General features: G+C 51.7%; 1 protein-coding gene across 2 annotated transcripts in view; it reads left to right on the top strand.

Moving 5' to 3' along the window:
- LOC142258203 (farnesyl pyrophosphate synthase-like) overlaps positions 1-8,293 on the top strand; it is a 56,081-nt gene extending 47,788 nt beyond the window's left edge. For both annotated transcript variants that reach the window (XM_075330709.1, XM_075330708.1), the window contains exons 2-10: positions 5,462-5,608; positions 5,701-5,841; positions 5,919-5,999; positions 6,071-6,193; positions 6,744-6,832; positions 6,905-6,977; positions 7,049-7,126; positions 7,194-7,328; positions 7,761-8,293. In XM_075330709.1, the coding sequence (XP_075186824.1) occupies positions 5,471-5,608; positions 5,701-5,841; positions 5,919-5,999; positions 6,071-6,193; positions 6,744-6,832; positions 6,905-6,977; positions 7,049-7,126; positions 7,194-7,328; positions 7,761-7,961 (1,059 nt within the window). In that variant the 5' untranslated portion in view covers positions 5,462-5,470 and the 3' untranslated portion in view covers positions 7,962-8,293. The remainder of the gene's footprint in view (positions 1-5,461; positions 5,609-5,700; positions 5,842-5,918; positions 6,000-6,070; positions 6,194-6,743; positions 6,833-6,904; positions 6,978-7,048; positions 7,127-7,193; positions 7,329-7,760) is intronic.
- Positions 8,294-21,040: the final 12,747 nt, after the last annotated feature.

Raw genomic sequence — 21,040 nt, 5'->3', positions numbered from 1 at the left:
CCTATTATCCTCCTCTCCCCCCAGGACTACTCCTCCTATTATCCTCCTCTCCCCCCAGGACTATTCCTCCTATTATCCTCCTCTCCCCCCAGGACTACTCCTCCTATTATCCTCCTCTCCCCCCAGGACTATTCCTCCTATTATCCTGCTCTCCCCCCAGGACTACTCCTCCTATTATCCTGCTCTCCCCCCAGGACTACTCCTCCTATTATCCTCCTCTCCCCCCAGGACTATTCCTCCTATTATCCTCCTCTCCCCCCCCCCCAGGACTATTCCTCCTATTATCCTCCTCTCCCCCCAGGACTACTCCTCCTATTATCATCCTCTCCCCCCAGGACTACTCCTCCTATTATCCTCCTCTCCCCCCAGGACTACTCCTCCTATTATCCTCCTCTCCCCCAGGACTATTCCTCCTATTATCCTCCTCTCCCCCCAGGACTACTCCTCCTATTATCCTCCTCTCCCCCCAGGACTGGTCCTCCTATTATACTCCTCTCCCCCCAGGACTATTCCTCCTATTATCCTGCTCTCCCCCCAGGACTACTCCTCCTATTATCCTCCTCTCCCCCCAGGACTACTCCTCCTATTATCCTCCTCTCTCCCCAGGACTATTCCTCCTATTATCCTGCTCTCCCCCCAGGACTACTCCTCCTATTATACTCATCTCCCCCCAGGACTTCTCCTCCTATTATACTCATCTCCCCCCAGGACTACTCCTCCTATTATACTCCTCTCTCCCCAGGACTACTCCTCCTATTATCCTCCTCTCCCCCCAGGACTACTCCTCCTATTATCCTCCTCTCCCCCCCCCCCAGGACTATTCCTCCTATTATCCTCCTCTCCCCCCAGGACTACTCCTCCTATTATCCTCCTCTCCCCCCAGGACTATTCCTCCTATTATCCTGCTCTCCCCCCAGGACTACTCCTCCTATTATACTCCTCTCTCCCCAGGACTACTCCTCCTATTATCCTCCTCTCCCCCCCCCCAGGACTATTCCTCCTATTATCCTCCTCTCCCCCCAGGACTACTCCTCCTATTATCCTCCTCTCCCCCCAGGACTATTCCTCCTATTATCCTGCTCTCCCCCCAGGACTACTCCTCCTATTATCCTCCTCTCCCCCCAGGACTATTCCTCCTATTATCCTCCTCTCCCCCCAGGACTATTCCTCCTATTATCCTGCTCTCCCCCCAGGACTACTCCTCCTATTATCCTCCTCTCTCCCCAGGACTACTCCTCCTATTATCCTCCTCTCCCCCCAGGACTATTCATCCTATTATCCTCCTCTCCCCCAGGACTACTCCTCATATTATCCTCCTCTCTCCCCAGGACTACTCCTCCTATTATCCTCCTCTCCCCCCAGGACTACTCCTCCTATTATCCTCCTCTCCCCCCAGGACTACTCCTCCTATTATCCTCCTCACCCCCCAGGACTATTCCTCCTATTATCCTGCTCTCCCCCCAGGACTACTCCTCCTATTATCCTCCTCTCCCCCCAGGACTACTCCTCCTATTATACTCCTCTCTCCCCAGGACTACTCCTCCTATTATCCTCCTCTCCCCCCAGGACTACTCCTCCTATTATCCTCCTCTCCCCCAGGACTATTCATCCTATTATACTCCTCTCCCCCCAGGACTACTTCTCCTATTATACTCCTCTCTCCCCAGGACTACTCCTCCTATTATACTCCTCTCCCCCCAGGACTATTCCTCCTATTATCCTGCTCTCCCCCCAGGACTATTACTCCTATTATACTCCTCTCCCCCAGGACTACTCCCCCTATTATACTCCTCTCCCCCCAGGACTATTCCTCCTATTATCCTCCTCTCCCCCCAGGACTCCTCCTCCTATTATCCTCCTCTCCCCCAGGACTATTCCTCCTATTATCCTCCTCTCCCCCAGGACTACTCCTCCTATTATCCTCCTCTCCCCCCAGGACTACTCCTCCTATTATCCTCCTCTCCCCCAGGACTACTCCTCCTATTATCCTCCTCTCTCCCCAGGACTACTCCTCCTATTATACTCCTCTCCCCCCAGGACTACTCCTCCTATTATCCTCCTCTCCCCCCAGGACTACTCCTCCTATTATCCTCCTCTCCCCCCAGGACTACTCCTCCTATTATACTCCTCTCCCCCCAGGACTACTCCTCCTATTATCCTCCTCTCTCCCCAGGACTACTCCTCCTATTATACTCCTCTCCCCCCAGGACTACTCCTCCTATTATACTCCTCTCTCCCCAGGACTATTCCTCCTATTATCCTCCTCTCCCCAGGACTACTCCTCCTATTATCCTCCTCTCTCCCCAGGACTACTCCTCCTATTATCCTCCTCTCCCCCCAGGACTATTCCTCCTATTATCCTCCTCTCCCCCAGGACTATTCCTCCTATTATCCTGCTCTCCCCCCAGGACTACTCCTCCTATTATCCTCCTCTCCCCCCAGGACTACTCCTCCTATTATCCTCCTCTCCCCCAGGACTATTCCTCCTATTATACTCCTCTCCCCCCAAGACTACTCCTCCTATTATCCTCCTCTCCCCCCAGGACTACTCCTCCTATTATACTCCTCTCTCCCCAGGACTATTCCTCCTATTATCCTCCTCTCCCCAGGACTACTCCTCCTATTATCCTCCTCTCCCCAGGACTACTCCTCCTATTATGCTCCTCTCCCCCCAGGACTACTCCTCCTATTATACTCCTCACCTCCAGGACTACTCCTCCTATTATCCTCTTCTCCCCCCAGGACTACTCCTATTATACTCACCTCCAGGACTACTCCTCCTATTATACTCCTCTCCCCAGGACTATTCCTCCTATTATCCTCCTCTCTCCCCAGGACTACTTCTCCTATTATACTCCTCTCCCCCAGGACTACTCCTCCTATTATCTTCCTCTTCCCCCAGGACTACTCCTCCTATTATACTCCTCTTCCCCCACGACTACTCCTCCTATTATACTCCTCTCCCCCCACGACTACTCCTCCTATTATACTCCTCTCCCCCCAGGACTACTCCTCCTATTATACTCCTCTCTCCCCAGGACTATTCCTCCTATTATCCTCCTCTCCCCAGGACTACTCCTCCTATTATCCTCCTCTCCCCAGGACTACTCCTCCTATTATGCTCCTCTCCCCCCAGGACTACTCCTCCTATTATACTCCTCTCCCCCCAGGACTACTCCTCCTATTATACTCCTCTCCCCCCAGGACTACTCCTCCTATTATCCTCCTCTCCCCAGGACTACTCCTCCTATTATCCTCCTCTCCCCAGGACTACTCCTCCTATTATGCTCCTCTCCCCCCAGGACTACTCCTCCTATTATACTCCTCTCCCCCCAGGACTATTCCTCCTATTATACTCCTCTCCCCCCAGGACTACTCCTCCTATTATACTCCTCTCCCCCCAGGACTACTCCTCCTATTATCCTCCTCTCCCCCCAGGACTACTCCTCCTATTATACTCCTCTCCCCAGGACTACTCCTATTATACTCCTCTCCCCCCAGGACTACTCCTCCTATTATCCTTTTCTCCCCCCAGGACTACTCCTCCTATTATACTCCTCTCCCCCCAGGACTACTCCTCCAACACACACACAAAACATACCTCCCCCCCAACACACACACACCCACACACAAACCACGCAACACACAGCACCACACATACACACACAATGCTGCAGACACACAGCGCTCCACAAACAACACAACACACACAACGCAACACACAGCACCACACACACACACACACAATGCTGCAGACACACAGCGCTCCACAAACAACACAACACACACAACGCAACACACAGCACCACACACACACACACACAACGCTGCAGACACACAGCGCTCCACAAACACAACACACACAACGCAACACACAGCACCACACACACGCACAATGCTGCAGACACACAGCGCTCCACAAACACAACACACACAACGCAACACACAGCACCACACACACACACACACACACACACACACACAACGCTGCAGACACACAGCGCTCCACAAACACCGCTCTCACACCCCCCACCCACCAGACAACACCCAGAACATTTACAGCGCCCTACACAAACACTTGTCAACTACAGACAACATCTATATATATATAACAAAAATCATACAGTAACTACACAATAAATTCTAGAATACCCGATGCGTTAGAATCGGGCCACCTTCTAGTTTGTAATAAGAATACCCAAGTCCTTCTCCTGTTCTGTAGTCCCGAGTTTACTTCCATTTAATGTATACGCAGCTATAGGATTACTCCGTCCTAGGTGCATTACTTTACATTTATCAATATTAAATCTCATTTGCCAAGTATCTGCCCATTCTGACATCTTATCCAGATCTCTTTGTAATATTGTACTATCCAGGTCAGTTTTTATTATCCTACATAGTTTGGTGTCATCAGCAAGGACTGACACTTTACTATCAATCCCATCCACAAGGTCATTAATAAAGAGATTAAAAATAATTGGTCCTAGCACAGATCCCTGCAGCCCCCACTGCTCCCAGTATAGATCCCTGCGGTTCCCACTGCTCCCAGTACAGATCCCTGCGGCACCCCACTGCTGACTATAGCCCATTTAGAGAATGTAGCATTTATGACTACTCTTTGTTCCTATCTTTTAGCCAATTCCTTACCCAGTTGCATATAGTTTCCCCCAGTCCTTGCTTCTGGAGCAAGGGGACGGTTAGGCAGGGATTAGCAATATTCACTCAGAACTGCTCGTGGTCCGGGGGCGTATTGCACCTGGCAGGTTCTCATTAATGTTGCTGTCGGCCTCTTGGGAATCCCCAGACCAATTTTATTTTTACTTTTTTTTTTCATCAGTTTTTCATGAATTTTGAGTTTTAGGTAATGTCACTAAAGACTCAATCAAGAAGGGTCCTAAATGTGGCAAAAGACCTTGTCTATGATAGATGTAATGCCTTGTATCTGTTTTTCTCTCTTCTCCTGACTGATACATGTACACAGTGAGACCCTTTGCTGTGTTGTCAGCTGTTTACGGAGCAGAATATGTTAGTAAAATTCTCCTAGAACAAGGATTCTCCTGGGTTAATCGGCTGTAAATGACCACACCAAGCACTGACCACTGTGTAACATGAGGAAAATGTGGTGATTCTGGACACAACCACATCCTTATTATAACTGTGTGCACACTTTTGCAGCCACATTATTGTAGTTTTGTATTTACCTCTACCCCAAAATTATTTTATGCTGTTTCCCTACAGCTTATGGGTGACATTAATGAGGGGAAAAAAAAGTTCTGAAATCTATTCTTCTTGGTAGGATTTTTTTTTTTTATGTGGCAAAATCTTGAGAATTTATCAGACGTGTGTAGAGTAATAGCCGCTGGTTGTAGATCGAGAGGTACTCAGAGGGTTGTCTCGTGATCAGCAGATGACCTGGCATCGGTCTGGTCCCCTCCGGCTCTAACATTCTCTTTCTCCGCAGGCCTGGAATATGAGCGCGATGACTTGTACGTTTGCGTCTGATGAGCGCCAGGAGTTCTGCGGTTTCTTTGATCAGATTGTGCAGGATTTGACTGTGGAGGATTGGGGTCACCCGGAGATTGGCGATGCTGTGTTGCGCTTGCGGCAGGTGAGATGAGTGACTCTTTGTTGCACTGGCGACAGCTGAGATTGGCTCTTTCCATGACCCTTCTGTGTCTTACGTGGTGGTTTATTGTGCAGGTGCTGGAGTATAACGCTGCCGGGGGAAAGTGTAACCGTGGCATGACCGTCCTGGCCTCATACCGGGAACTGGTGGAGCCCAAACTACAGAAGGATGAGAATATCCAGAGGGCACTGGCGGTGGGCTGGTGTGTGGAGCTGGTGAGTGTGCCCGCACTAGAGCTCCTGTCCTGTGACATCGTGGACCTTTCCCTCCTCATCCCCTATTTTTCTTTCAGCTCCAGGCTTTCTTCTTGGTTGCTGATGACATTATGGATAACTCTGTGACCCGTCGTGGGCAGCCATGCTGGTATAGGAAGGTAGGTGGTAACAGAGGAGAGGGATATACGGTTAGACAACAGATATGTTGATTATACTGCTGCTCCTGTAGGCCGGCATAGGACTGGACGCCATCAACGATTCATTCCTACTGGAGGCCTCCATATACCGTGTCCTGAAGAAGTACTGCCGCCGGCAGCCATACTACCTCAACCTACTGGAGATATTTCTGGAGGTGAGAATGGACCTCAGCTAGTCACCCCCATGTCTTACCCAGATGTCACATGGAATTAGATGTTTAGAGAAAGGAGGGGTGCCGTACCTCCCTCTGCGCGCCGTGCCTGGCCGTACCTCCCTCTGCACGCCGTGCCTGGCCGTACCTCCCTCTGCGCGCCGTGCCTGGCCGTACCTCCCTCTGCGCGCCGTGCCTGGCCGTACCTCCCTCTGCGCGCCGTGCCTGGCCGTACCTCCCTCTGCGCGCCGTGCCTGGCCGTACCTCCCTCTGCGCGCCGTGCCTGGCCGTACCTCCCTCTGCGCGCCGTGCCTGGCCGTACCTCCCACTGCGCGCTCTGCCTGGCCGTACCTCCCACTGCGCGCCCTGCCTGGCCGTACCTCCCACTGCGCGCCCTGCCTGGCCGTACCTCCCACTGCGCGCCCTGCCTGGCCGTACCTCCCACTGCGCGCCCTGCCTGGCCGTACCTATTACTGTGCCTGGCGGTATTTACCACTGTTTGTGAGGGAAGGGAGACACTGTCTGGCATTCATGCTCGCTCTGGTGTTCGCAGACCTCCTACCAGACAGAGCTGGGGCAGGCGCTGGATCTGATCACGGCTCAGCCGGGAAAGGTTGATTTGGATCGGTACACAGAGAGTAGGTGAGTGATGTCCCCCGAATTCCTGCACCTGTTGCTGTAGACTTCAGTGTCTCACACCCGGCTATGTCTTAGGTATAAATCCATTGTAAAGTACAAGACAGCCTTCTACTCCTTCTACCTCCCAGTGGCTGCTGCCATGTATATGGTGAGTATATGGGGCTGAGGCTTCACCGGAGGATGGGGCAATCAGGTGTTACCCATGTTCTCTCCTCGCAGGCCGGAATAGACAGTGAGGACGACCATCAAAATGCCAAAACTATCCTGCTGGAAATGGGCGAGTTCTTCCAGATTCAGGTCAGTAGAGTTATGAGGGGAGTGGTGACCCCAATAGCCACATATATTAATGTCCCTGTGTGGTCAGGACGATTATTTGGACTGTTACGGAGACCCCAGCATCACGGGGAAGATCGGTACCGACATCCAGGACAACAAGTGCGGCTGGCTGGTGGTGGAGGCCTTGAAAAGAGTGACCCCTCAACAGCGGGACGTCCTCCAGGTAAAGAGAGATGCAGTCAACCCTGTCGAATACTACATGTCACCTTTGACGTACGCTACGTCACACCCCACAAGAGGGCAGCAACCATCACCTCCAGAATACGCTGCGTCACACACCTCTAGAGAGGAGCAGCCACCTCTGGCGTACGCAACATCACCCAGCACCAACGGAGGAGCCGTTGCCTCTGCCGTATGCTACGTAACCATTCTCCCCTCCCAACTTCCATACCACAGAGGAGCCGTCACCTCCAACATACACTGTGTAACCAACCCACCCTCTTCCCTACCAGAGAGGAGTTGCCACTTCCTGCGTATGCTACGTAACCCACCCCAGGGAGGAGCACTCTCCTTCGGCATACGCTGGGTCACAGTTTCCCCCTGGTCATCTTCACTCCACCCCGTTCCATGCATTAACCCTTCCTTTTGTTAACAGGAGAACTATGGACAGGATGACACAGAGAAGGTGCAGCGTGTGAAGCAGTTATATGAGGAGCTGGACCTCTCAGGGGTCTACATGCAATACGAGGAGAAGAGTTACCAGAGACTGCAGATCCTCATTTCTCAGCATGCCAATGGTCTGTCCAAAGAGATTTTCCTGGGGCTGGCAAGTAAAATCTACAAAAGGCAGAAGTGAAGCCACAAACCGCATATAACCCCCTCCCAGAGGGGCTTTTCCTGCCTGGCTAAGTGATAGGAGTGCTTACTGCTGTCCACTCAGGGTATGAAGCCTTCCTCCATGACTGATGGATGGCGCCGGAGGAGGCATGTGCCTTTTCATCTCATGCTCGGGGGCATGTCTCTGCATCACCAGTGTAAAATATTGGTATTCAGGGAAGTTGGAGTGGTTTTCTGACCTAAGGATCCACATCACTGAAGACCACGTCTGTAAAGTGTCATAGTGGCGTCCACTGCAGGGTTAGATGTGAGTGTAAATAAAGAACAAAGGTTGTCTGCAGGAAGTCTGGCGCCTCCTTTTCTATACTGGTCAAAATGTGCTTGGGTCTAAAGGCCCCTTTACACACTGAGACTTTCAGCGATCCCGACCTGGCTGGGATCGCTACAAAGTCTCTGGTGAGTCTCTGGTGAACTGTCAAACAGGCAAACCTGGCCAACGACGCAACAGCGATCCGGACCTGCAGAACGACCTAGCTAGTCAAACACTGGAAACGAGTGATGTGTCACAATATCTGTCAATCACTATTCTCTGTCAGTCGGTCTCTCTCTCTCGGTCTCTATTCTCTCTCTGTCGGTCTGTCACTATCTCTGTCCCTCTCTCACAGTCTTTCGGTCATTTTCCCCTCCTCTCTCATACTCACCGATCCCCGGCGCGGCGCTGCACAGCGTTCACACTGCTGCGGCGGCTTTTACTATTTTGAAAAAGCCGGCCGCTCATTAAACAACTTCGTATTCCCTACTTTCCCCGCCCACAGGCGCCTATGATTGGTTGCAGTGAGACACGCCCCCACGCTGAGTGACAGGTGTCTCACAGCACCCAATCACAGCAGCCGGTGGGTGTGTCTATACTGTGCAGTGAAATAAATAAATCATTTAAAAAAACGGCGTGCGGTCCCCCCCCATTTTAATACCAGCCAGATAAAGCCATACGGCTGAAGGCTGGTATTCTCAGGATGGGGAGCCCCACGTTATGGGGAGCCCCCCAGCCTAACAATATCAGTCAGCAGCCGCCTAGAATTGCCGCATACATTATATGTGACAGTTCTGGGACTGTACCCGGCTCTTCCCGATTTGCCCTGGTGCGTTGGCAAATCGGAGTAATAAGGAGTTATTGGCAGCCCATAGCTGACAATAAGTCCTAGATTAATCATGTCAGGCGTCTATGAGATACCTTCCATGATTAATCTGTAAATTACAGTAAATAAACACACACACCCGAAAAATCCTTTATTAGAAATAAAAAACACAAACAAATTCCCTCATCACCAATTTAATCAGCCCCAAAAAGCCGTCCATGTCAGATATTGTGACACATCACTCGTTTCCAGTGTTTTAAGTCCCCTTTACACACAGACTTTCTAGCGATCATGCTGCACAGCGGGAAACAAAGGACCAAAGAATGGTCCTGAACGATTTGTAGCGATCACAACCTCACAGCAGGGGCCAGGTCGCTGATGTGTTTCACACACTGCAATGTCGCTGGGGAGGTCGCTATTACGTCACAAAACCGGTGACGTTACAGCGATGTCGTTTGCGATGTTGCAGTGTGTAAAGGCACCTTAAGAGCCGCATCTAGTGTTATCTATTAGCATGGGGCTTAGCAGCCACCTCATCACTGATCACCTGTACTGGGCCCAGGATTCCATTTTAACATTGAGTACTCTTAAGGCCGCTTTACACGCTGCGACATCGCTAGTGATTGCACCCGCCCCCGTCATGTGTGCGTCACGGGCAAATCGCTGCCCGTGGTGAACAATATGGCTGGTACACGTCACACGCAGATACCTTCCTAATGAAGTCACTGTGGCTGGCGAACAAACTTTTTTAAGGGGAGGTTCTTCGGCGTCATAGCGACATTACACAGCGGGCCACCAATAGAAGCGGAGGGGCGGAGAGCAGCCGCATGAACATCACTCCCACCTCGTTGCCGGAGAACGCAGGAATGCTGTTCTTCGTCATTCCCGGGGTGTCACATGTAGCGATGTGTGCTGCCTCAGGAACAAGAAACAACCTGCGTCCTAAAAGATCAACGATATTTTGGAAAGGAACGACGTGTCAACAATCAACGATTTTTTTTTTCAGATCGTTAGCGGATCGATAGGCGTCACATGCAACGACGTCGCTAACAACGCTGGATGTGCGTCATAAATTTCGTGACCCCAGCGATATCTCGTTAGCTATGTCGTTGTGTGTAACGGGGCCTTCAGAACTGCCGCACCATCCATCACCCATAGTAAATACTGTCCACTGATCACCTGTACTGAGCCTGAGGGTTGTCTTACCACTGATCACCCTGACTCAGCCTAAGGGCTGCCTCACCACTGATAGCCTATATCGATCGACTAAGTGCTGCCTCACAGTTGGTCACCCATCCTGAGCCTAAAGGGTGCTTTTACACGCTGCGACATCGCTAGCGATTGCTTGCGATGTCGAGCGCGATAGCACCCGCTGCCCGTCGTACATGCGTCATTTGGTGATCGCTGCCATAGCGAACATTATCGCTACGGCAGCGTCACATGCACGTACCTGTGCAGCGACATCGCTATGTCGGCCGAACAATCCCTCCCTCAAGGGGGAGGTGCGTTTGGCGTCGCAACGACGTTACCGCGACATCACTAAGCGGCCGGCCAATAGAAGCGGAGATGGGCAGGACATAACATCCCACCCACCTCCTTCCTTCCGCATTGCCAGTGGAGGCAGGTAAGGAGATGTTCGTCGTTCCTGCGAACAACATCATACCTATGGCAGCAGCGATATTAAGGAAATGAGCAACGTGTCAACGAGCAACGATTTTTTTCACGTTTTTGTGCTCGTTAATCATCGCTTATTTGTGTTCCACGCTGCGATGTCGCTAACGGCGCCGGATGTGCGTCACTAACGACGTGACCCCGACGTATATCGTTATCGATATCACAGCATATAAAGCCCCCTTAAAAGCTGCCCAACCAACAAACACCTATAGGTAATACTAAGCCTAAAGGCTGCCTCACCACCAAGAATCCGTACCTAGCCTAACGGCTGCCTGATCACCCATACCAATCAGTGATCATACAGATCACTGATCACCCATAATGAGCCTAAATCCCGCTTTCCACACTACAGTATATCTTACGATGTGTCGGCGGGGTCACGTCGTAAGTGACGCACATCCGGCATCGTAAGGTACATTGTAGTGTGTAACAGCTACATGCGATTGCGATTGAACGGTAAAACGTTCATCTCACGCACGTCGTTCATTCCTCATGAATTGAACGTCAGGTTGTTCATCGTACCCGGGGTAGCACACATCGCAGTGTGTGACACCCCGGGAACGATTAACAGATCTTACCTGCGTCCTGCGGCCAGCAATGCGGAAGGAAGGAGGTGGGCGGGATGTTTACGTCCCGCTCATCTCCGCCCCTCCGCTTCTATTGGCCGGCTGCCGCGTGACGTCGCTGTGACGCCGAACGTCCCTCCCACTCCAGGAAGTGGATGTTTGCCGCCCACATCGAGGTCGTATGGACGGGTAAGTACGTGTGACGGGGGTTAATCGTTTTTGCGGCACATTCAACAAAATTAAACGTGCCGCACATAGGATGGGGGCGGTTACGATCGCATACGATATCGTATGCAGAATCGTAACCTGTAAAGCAGGCTTTAGAGCTGCTACACCACCAATCACCTATAGTTAATACTGAGCTAAAGGCTGCCTCGCCACTAAGCACCTGTGCCTACCCTAAGGGCTGCCTCATACCGAGCTTTAGAACTGCCTCACCACCAATCACCCATCCTGAGCCTAAAGGCCCTGTCACACACAGAGATAAATCTGCGGCAGATCTGTGGTTGCAGTGTAATTATGGACAATCAGTGCCAGGTTTGTGGCCGTGCACAAATGGAACGATATGTCCATGATTTCACTGCAACCACAGATCTGCCAAAGATTTATCTCTGTGTGTGACGGGGCCTTTAGAGCTGCCTCACAACCTATAACCCATACAGATTCTGAGAGCTGCCTCAGAAACCATACATAGCCTAATAGGTGCCTCACCACTGAGCATAAGCTGCTTCACCTGCGGTCACCCATCCTGAGTCTAAAGCCAGCTTTACACGTTGCAATATCGTATGTGATTTGCAACGCCCCCATCGTATGTGTGGCACGTTCAATTTGTTGAACGTGCCACACAAACGATTAACCCTCGTCACACGTACTTACCCGTCCATACGACCACGATGTGGGCGGCGAACGTCCACTTCCTGGAGTGGGAGGGACGTTCGGCGTCCCATCGACGTCACGCGGCAGCCGGCCAATAGAAGCGGAGGGGCGGAGATGAGCGGGACTTAAAAATCCCGCCCACCTCTTTCCTTCCGCATTGCTGGCTGGAGCCGCGGGACGCAGGTAAGATCTGTTCATCGTTCCCGGGGTGTCACACACTGCGATGTGTGCTGCCTCGGGAACATTGAACAACCTCACGTTCAATTCATGAGGAATGAACGACGTGCATGCGATGAACGGATTTTCGTTCTATCGCAATCGCACGTACCTGTCGCACACTGCAATGTACCTTACGATGCCGGATGTGCGTCACTTACGACGTGACCCCGCCGACACATTGTAAGATACATTGCGGCGTGTAAAGCTGACTTAAGAGCTGTCTCGCCACCAATCATCTGTACCGAGCCTAAAGAGCTGATTCACCATCCATCACCCATCCTGAGCCTAAGAGCTGCTTCACCTCTGATGACCTGTCCTGAGGCAAAGGACTGCTTCACCACCGATCATCCTTACCGAGCCTAGGAGCTGCCTTACCATCAATAACCTGTACTGAACCTAAAGGGCTGCTTCACCATTAATCACCTATACTGAGCCTAAGGGGTACTTTGCACGTTGTGACATCGCTACTGCGATATCGTCGGGGTCAAATTGAAAGTGACGCACATCCGGCGCTGGTAACGATGTCGCAACGTGTAAAGCCTAGGAGCGAAGATGAACGAGCGTGAAACAGTCAAAAATCGCTGATCTGTGTCACGTCGTTTATTTTCATAATGTCGGTGCGTCCGCAGGTACGATGTTGTTTGTCGTTCCTGCAGCTCTACACATCACTGTGTGTGAAGCTGCAGGAGCGACAAACATCTCCTTACCTGCGCCCAGTGTCCACCAGCAATGTGGAAGGGAGAAGGTGGGCGGGATGTTTACATCCTGCTCATCTCCGCCCCTCTGCTTCTATTGGCCGGCCGCTTAGTGACGACGCTGTGACACTGAACGCACCGCCTCCTTGAAGGAGGGATTCTTCGGCAGTCACAGCGATGTCGCCGACCAGGTATGTGTGTGTGTGAAGCTGCCGTAGCGATAATGTTCGCTACAGCAGCTCGCACTACATATTGCATGTGCGGCGGGGGCTATCGCGCTCTGCATCGCTAGCATTTGCTAGTGATGTCGCAACGTGCAAAGTACCCCTAACAGCTGCCTCATCACCGATCACCCATACCCAGCATAATATTTTCCTCACCACCGATCACCCATACCAAGCCTAGGGGCTGTGTAACCACCAATTACCCATATCGAGCCTAGAGCTACCTCTCCACTGATCACCCATATTTTTAACATAAATGTATTACCAGATATCAGTAACAACCTATACAATCCACACAGGCAAAAAAAAAATCAAACCATAGATGTCCATAAATTAAATCATGTGAAATAATGAGAAATGACAGGAAAAAAAAATATTGAACCCATGGAGAGAGAGGTGAAAAAAGCCATGAAAAGTCCTGACAGCAGCTGAAATCTATCAGTAATCAGAAAGCAATCCTGCCACTTATTGAAAAATAATATCAGCTGGTTCAACTGATGGCCAATAAAAAAGGTGTCTCATTATGAAGCTGATACACAAGACCCATGATGGGTAAAACCAGTGAGCTATCTCAAGACTTTCGCAACTTCATTGTTGCAAATCATATTGATGGCATTGGTTACAGAAGAATTTCTAAACTACTGAAGCTTCCTGTGAGCACTGCTGGGGCCATAATCCATAAGGCGAAAGAACATAATTTTTCCCTCACCCTATGACGGCACCACGAGAGAGGATCCGCCCATCCAGGACAGGAAACCTTCAGGTTAAAAAGGGGCGGTCCTATCGCCGCTTCAGATTGGTTTCCTGTCCTGGACGGATACCTCAGGATGCGGCCCTGGAGGGCCGTGGATCTTCTGGCAAATCTTACCCGGTCCAAACGGGCGGTTCTGGCAGCGGCACGGGTCCTGCCTCGCTCCGTTTGGGTGCCTGAAGGTGCCATGGCGGACCCCCGGGGGTTGCGCCCATGAGCGTGTGCAGTGCATCAGGCGGCAGGTAAGTACAACAGCCGGCCGGTCCTTCCGGGGCGGCAGGGCTGCTCACAGCCGCGTGTGCTGCACGCCGCCGCCATCTTGGCGTGTTTTGTGTGCGGACATTGCGCATGCGCGGCAGTCGCACCTGCCATGCGCTGACGTCGGCGGTGATGTCAGACCCAGGAAGTGGGTCCGGAGATGCGGGAGGCCAGCGCTCAGTTTGAAAAATGGCGCTCTGAACTGGGGGAACGTGCTCCAGTCCTCCTGCATAACGGAGGTGTTTGTGGCTATAGCATCAGACTTGGGAATATGGACAAGGATGGGCACTGTGAGGAGGACCGGCACTCGGTGCGGGGGTCCTCCTCCCCTCCTGCTGGAAAGAAAGTGGTGAAACCACCGGAGCGTTGCAGGAGCGACTCGGGCTCAGATGCCAGTTTATCCAGCAAGCGTGGCACCTGGGCCACTAAACAGACCCGAGATGCATCTGACGGCAAAGGTGCCTCCAGAGGGAAGACTTTGATGAAAGCTCCTTCCCCAGAACCGGTACCGATCCTTCATCTCCTATGGGTGAGTGATCTTCGGGCATGTGTTCCTGTTGTTCATTGTTCTCCTGGTGTTGTGTCTCCCCTCCGTCCCTGTCATGCAAAGGTTAAAAAGCCACGGAAGTGTGCCAAATCGAATAACAGGGAATGCGCCCTCTGTAACCGGGACCTGCCTCCGTCCTGGTCCAAACGGCTCTGCAAGAACTGTATCCAGCAGACCATTTCTGATGAGACTCCTGGGTTTGCTTGTGATCTGCGTGCCATCGTCCGGTCCGAAGTCCAGAGTTCTCTGCAGTCCCTGAAAGAGCCTCCCCCTAAACGGCATAGACAGGCCTCCCCGACTTCGCCATCCAGTCGATCTGAGGGAGAGTGTGGGTCTTCTGGCTCTGCGTCTTCTTCCTCTGACAGTGAGGCTGACGTCCACCAATGTTTCCCAGTAGAAGGCACGAGCAAATTGATTAAAGCTGTCAGGGACACTATGGGCATTACTGAGGAGAAATTGCAGCCTTCAGTCCAAGATGTGATGTTAAAGGGTCTGGAGCATAGAAAGCGCAGGACCTTCCCGGTAGTGGACAAGATACAGGCATTGATTTCCAGGGAATGGAAGAAACCGGATAAGCGGGGTTCTCTTCCAGGCGGCTTCAAGCGCAATTATCCCTTTGAGGACGCTACATGTTCCCATTGGGATAGGGCACCCAAATTGGATGTGGCAGTGGCTAAAGCATCCAAATAGTTTTCCATTCCCTTTGAGAACATGGGATCCTTGAAGGACCCTATGGATCGGAAGGCGGATGTCTTCCTTAAAACCACATGGGAGTCCTCAGTGGGTGCTCTCCGGCCTGCCATTGCAGCTACATGTACGGCACGGTCTCTGGCGCTGTGGTTGTCCGACTTAGAGGAGAAGCTGAGGACCAAGGTTCCTCGGGACGAGATTATTTCTTCTCTACCCAGACTGCAGGGAGCGGCGGCTTTCATCTCAGATGCATCAGCAGATTCCACTCGGCTGGCTGCTAAGACTGCGGCCCTTTCTAATGTGGCTCGTTGTGCATTATGGTTGAAATGTTGCCCGGGGGATCTGCAGGTTAAGTCTAAGCTGTGTTCCATTCCCTGTCAGGGCGAGTTTCTTTTTGGATCAGTTCTGGATGATGTCCTTGAGAAGGCTGGGGACAGAAAAAAGAACTTTCCAGCCCCGTCCTTTCCCTCCTTCAAGCGGTCCTTTCGTAAGAAGTAGTTCACCCGCAATTTCACCCCCAGGAATAGAAGTACCTGGTCGGATCGTAAGAAGGATGATAAGGGGTTCTTGTTCAAGGGCCCTTCCCAATCCAAGAAGTCTTCCCAATGACTCCCTTCCCCAGGTGGGGGGGAGATTGTCCTAGTTTCTTCCGGCCTGGGAACGTATTTCTTCGAGCCCGTGGATTCTCAATATCGTCCGCACAGGTCTGACATTTCCATTCCCCAGTGTTCCTCCCAGGCGCTTTCTCCTGACATCCCCGAGGACGTCCCCGCGCGAACAACATGCCTTGGAGGGGGAAGTGACGTCCCTATTGCGCCGGGCGGTCCTGACGGACGTCCCATTGGCGGAAAGGGGAGATGGGTTTTACTCCCCTCTCTTTTTGGTCGGGAAACCGGACGGCTCCTTTTGTGTCATCATAAACCTCAGAGGCCTGAACAGCCACCTGCAGATCTTGTCCTTCAAGATGGAATCGATGAAGTCCACAATCAAGTCTCTCTATCCGAATTGTCATATGACTGTCCTGGATCTGAAGGATGCGTATTATCATGTTCCCATCGCTCCTCCCTTCCAGGAATATCTCAGGGGGGTGGTGATGCTCGACGGGTCGGTGCGTCATCTTCAGTTCAGGGCCTTACCATTCGGCCTGGCAATTGCGCCCCGTATCTTCACGAAGCTCGTCCTGGAAATCACTGCCCACCTGCGGGAAGACAGAATTCTCATTATCCCGTATCTCGACGACTTTCTCATGGTAGGGGATTCAGCGAACCATTGTACTGCCGTGCTTCAGACTGTATGCTCAAAGCTGGAAAGTCTCGGCTGGATTTTGAACAGGGAGAAGTCAAGGTTGCTTCCGGCCACGGTGCAAGTCTTTTTGGGGCTTACTTTGGACTCTCACCTACAAGAATGTCGTCTCCCACCTTCCAAAGTGGAGAAGATTCGCTCTCTGGTGCAGCAGGCGGTGGCGGTTCCGCACATGTCCCTGCGACGGGCTATGTCTCTTCTGGGCTCCCTGACCTCTACTCTCCCTGCAGTTTTGTGGGCTCAAGGACATACCAGAGCCCTCCAGTGGGACATTTTGGGACATCTGGCGTTTCTGGGGGACAGGTTGAACAATCGGATTACTCTGAGCTCCAGCTCCGTCGCCTCCCTTCACTGGTGGCTGGTTCCTGCGCACCTCACACGGGGAGTCCCATGGTCTGTCCCGGTGTCCCGAATTGTGACCATGGATGCCAGTGTGTCCGGATGGGGGCTCACCTGCTGGACCGTCCGATTCAGGGTCTCTGGTCACCCAGGGAGGCGGCTTCCTCCTCCAATATCAGAGAGCTGCTGGCTGTGGAACGGGCCCTGACTGGACTTCTCCCTTCACTGACTGGTCACCATACCCGGGTGTTGTCGGACAATCAGGTGACGGTGGCTTATCTGAACCATCAGGGGGGCACAAGATCCAGGTCCCTTATGTTGATAGCCGACAGGATTCTGCTACTAGCAGAAACTCACCTTCTGTCCCTCACTGCTGTTCACATCAGGGGGAAAGACAACCTCGCGGCGGATTTTCTGAGTCGCACTCGCCTGCGCGAGGGGGAGTGGGAGCTCAACCCGTCCGTCTTCAACCTCATCACGGCCAGGTGGGGGGTTCCAGCCATCGACCTTTTTTCCACCAAACAGAACAGGAAGGTTCCTCAGTTCTGCTCTCTCAATCCCAAGGAACTTCCGTATGCTGTGGACGCCCTGTCAATCCCGTGGGACTTTCCCCTTGCTTATGCATTTCCCCCACTGGTCCTTCTCCCCGCAGTCCTGAAAAAAATCAGGGACGACGGGGCCAGAGTCCTTCTGATTGCTCCCTTCTGGCCAAAGCGACCATGGTTTTTTTGGCTGGTCCGGATGTCTCTGACCGACCCGTGGGTCCTCCCAGAACTTCCGAATCTCCTGTCCCAGGGACCTGTGTGCCATCCTCCGACAGTCAAGTTGCACCTGACAGCATGGAATTTGAGAGGGAGTTGCTGATCAGTAGGGGGTTTTCCCCCAATTTAGTTTCCACACTGTTAGGTTGTAGAAAGCCTGTGACAACCAAGATCTACTGTAGGACTTGGAGGAAGTTCTTATCTTCCTCGAGTGCTAGTGTTTCTGGGGAGGTTCCCATCGGTCTCATCCTGGATTTCCTGCAGTGTGGGTTGGACAAGGGGTTGGCGGTTAGCACACTCAAGGTCCAGATCTCCGCGTTAGCAGCACTCTACAATTATGATGTCACGGGGAACCCTTGGGTGGCTCGATTTATCAGGGCTAGTTCGCACCAGCGTCCTAGACGGGTAGTCTCCCTTCCCCCTTGGGACCTTAACCTGGTTTTGGGGGCCCTGACGGATCCTCCGTTCGAGCCCCTTGACTCCATATCTGTTAAATGTCTTTCCCTTAAGACGGTCCTCCTGGTAGCCCTGACCTCGGCCCGTAGGATTATTGATTCAGGCCCTTTCTATTGACCCACCTTACACTCCAATACTGGACGATAGGGTAGTGTTGCGCCCTGACCCTGCGTACCTCCCCAAGGTTGTTTCTCGGTTTCATACGTCCCAGGAGATTGTACTGCCATCCTTTTGCACTAACCCGACGCATACGGAGGAAAGGCGTTGGCATTGTCTGGATGTACGTCGTTGTCTCATCCAATATCTTCTTGTCACCAGTTCCTGGAGGAGGGACAAGTCTCTGTTTGTCTCTTTCCAGGGGCCTCAAAAGGGGGTTAAGTGTTCCAAATCCACACTGGCCAGGTGGATTCGGGACGCCATTGAGTTAGCTTACACGGCTAGGGGGGCTGCTGTTCCGGTGGGTCTGAAGGCACATTCCACGCGGGCTGTAGCATCTTCTTGGGCAGAACGGGTGGATGTTTCCATTGCTCAAATCTGTAAAGCTGCCACATGGTCATCACCCTCGACCTTTTATAAGCATTATAGGTTGGATCTTTCCTTCTCCGACCTCACCTTTTGGGAGGCGTGTTCTACGGGCTGTGGTCCCTCCCAAATTTTTTTCTTCGCTGTAATTCTCTCTTGGTGCCGTCATAGGGTGAGGAAAAAATACGTAATTACTTACCGGTAATGTGTTTTTTCCGAACCCATGACGGCACCCTTATATTCCCACCCTGCACTGGGGATTGTTGGTTGGTTCACCTTCCTTTCTTCCTTCTTCCACAATTTTTCTGGTGGTGGCCTTATACTAACCTGTTGTTTTTTTCGGTGGTCCTCTCATGCTCTGTAATCAAACTGAAGTGGCGAGAGGACCGCCCCTTTTTAACCTGAAGGTTTCCTGTCCTGGATGGGCGGATCCTCTCTCGTGGTGCCGTCATGGGTTCGGAAAAAACACATTACCGGTAAGTAATTACGTATTTCACCATCAACCAACCATGACCAGGTGATCCCTGCAAGAATTCAGACAGAGGAGTGAAAATAATTATCAGAAGAGTTGTCTAAGAGGCAAGGACACCTGTGGGGACCAACAGAAGGACCTGGAATCAGCAGGTATAATTGTTTAACAGAAAACAATAAGTAATGCATTCCCTCCATGGCCTGTATGCACTCCCCTTCAATGGCCTGTATGAACGCCCACCACGCAAGACTGCATTGCTGAACAAGAAGCAGGTTCAAGAGCATTTAATGTTTTTTCCCAACAACATTTAGACAAGTTTGTAAAATACTGGAGAATATTGTGTGGGCAGATGAGACAAAAACGGAATTCTTTGAAGGCCATAATACACATTATGTTTGAAGGCCAAAATGCAAATCACCCCCAAAACACCAACAACAGTGAAGTGTGGAGGTGGGAAATCATGGTGTGCAGCTTTTTTTTCACCATACGGCACTGGCAAACTTCACATAATTGAAGGAAGGATGAATGGACAAAAGTAACAAGACATTCCTGACAAAAATCTGCTGCTATCTACTAGGATGATGATGATGATGATAAAATGAGGGTGGACATTTCAGCAGAAATAAAATTACTTAAAAAGTTGTTGACGTGTCCAATACTTATTTCAGCTGCTGTATATATGGCAGTGCAACACTGGAGAGGACGAGTATGGTGGTAGACAGATGACATTGGATATGTAGGGACGGTGCAGCACTGTGGAGAGGACGGGTAGGGTGGTATACAGATGAGATTGGATATGTAGGGTGATGCAGCACTGTGGAGAGGACTGGTACAGTGGTAGACAGATGACGTTGGATCTGTAGGGTGATGCAGCACTGTGGAGAGGACGGGTAGGGTGGTAGACAGATGAGATTGGATATGTAGGGTGATGCAGCACTGTGGAGAGGACAGGTAGAGTGGTAGACAGATGACGTTGGATCTGTAGGGTGATGCAGCACTGTGGAGAGGACGGGTAGGGTGGTAGACAGATGAGGATGGATATGTAGTGTGGTGCAGCGTTGTGGAGAGGACGGGTAGGGTGGTAGACAGATGAGGATGGATATGTAGTGTGGTGCAGCGTTGTGGAGAGGACGGGTAGGGTGGTAGACTGAATTGGTTGGAGATATGTAGGGTGGTGCAGCACTATGGAAAGGAAGGATAGTGTGGTATACAGATGAGGATGGATATGTAAAGTGATGTAGCACTGTGGAGAGGACGGGTAGGGTGGTATACAGATCAGCTTGGATATGTAGGGTGATGCAGCACTGTGGAAAGGACGGGTAGGGTGGTATACAGATCAGGTTTGATATGTAGGGTGATGCAGTATTGTGGAGAGGATGGGTAGGGTGGTATACAGATGAGGATGGATATGTAGTGTGGTGCAAAATTGTGGAGAGGACGGGTAGGGTGGTACACAGAAGTGGTTGGATATGTAAAGTGATGCAGCACTGTGGAGAGGACAGGTGGGGTGGTAGACAGATGACATTGGATATGTAGGGTGATGCAGCACTGTGGAGAGGACGGGTAGGGTGGTAGACAGATGAGGTTGGATATGTAGGGTGATGCATCAC

Source organism: Anomaloglossus baeobatrachus, chromosome 12 (assembly GCF_048569485.1).
Source record: "Anomaloglossus baeobatrachus isolate aAnoBae1 chromosome 12, aAnoBae1.hap1, whole genome shotgun sequence".
Lineage (NCBI taxonomy): Eukaryota > Metazoa > Chordata > Amphibia > Anura > Aromobatidae > Anomaloglossus > Anomaloglossus baeobatrachus.
Note: the sequence above shows the minus strand (reverse complement) of the source record. Positions and strands in the feature narration are given on the sequence as shown.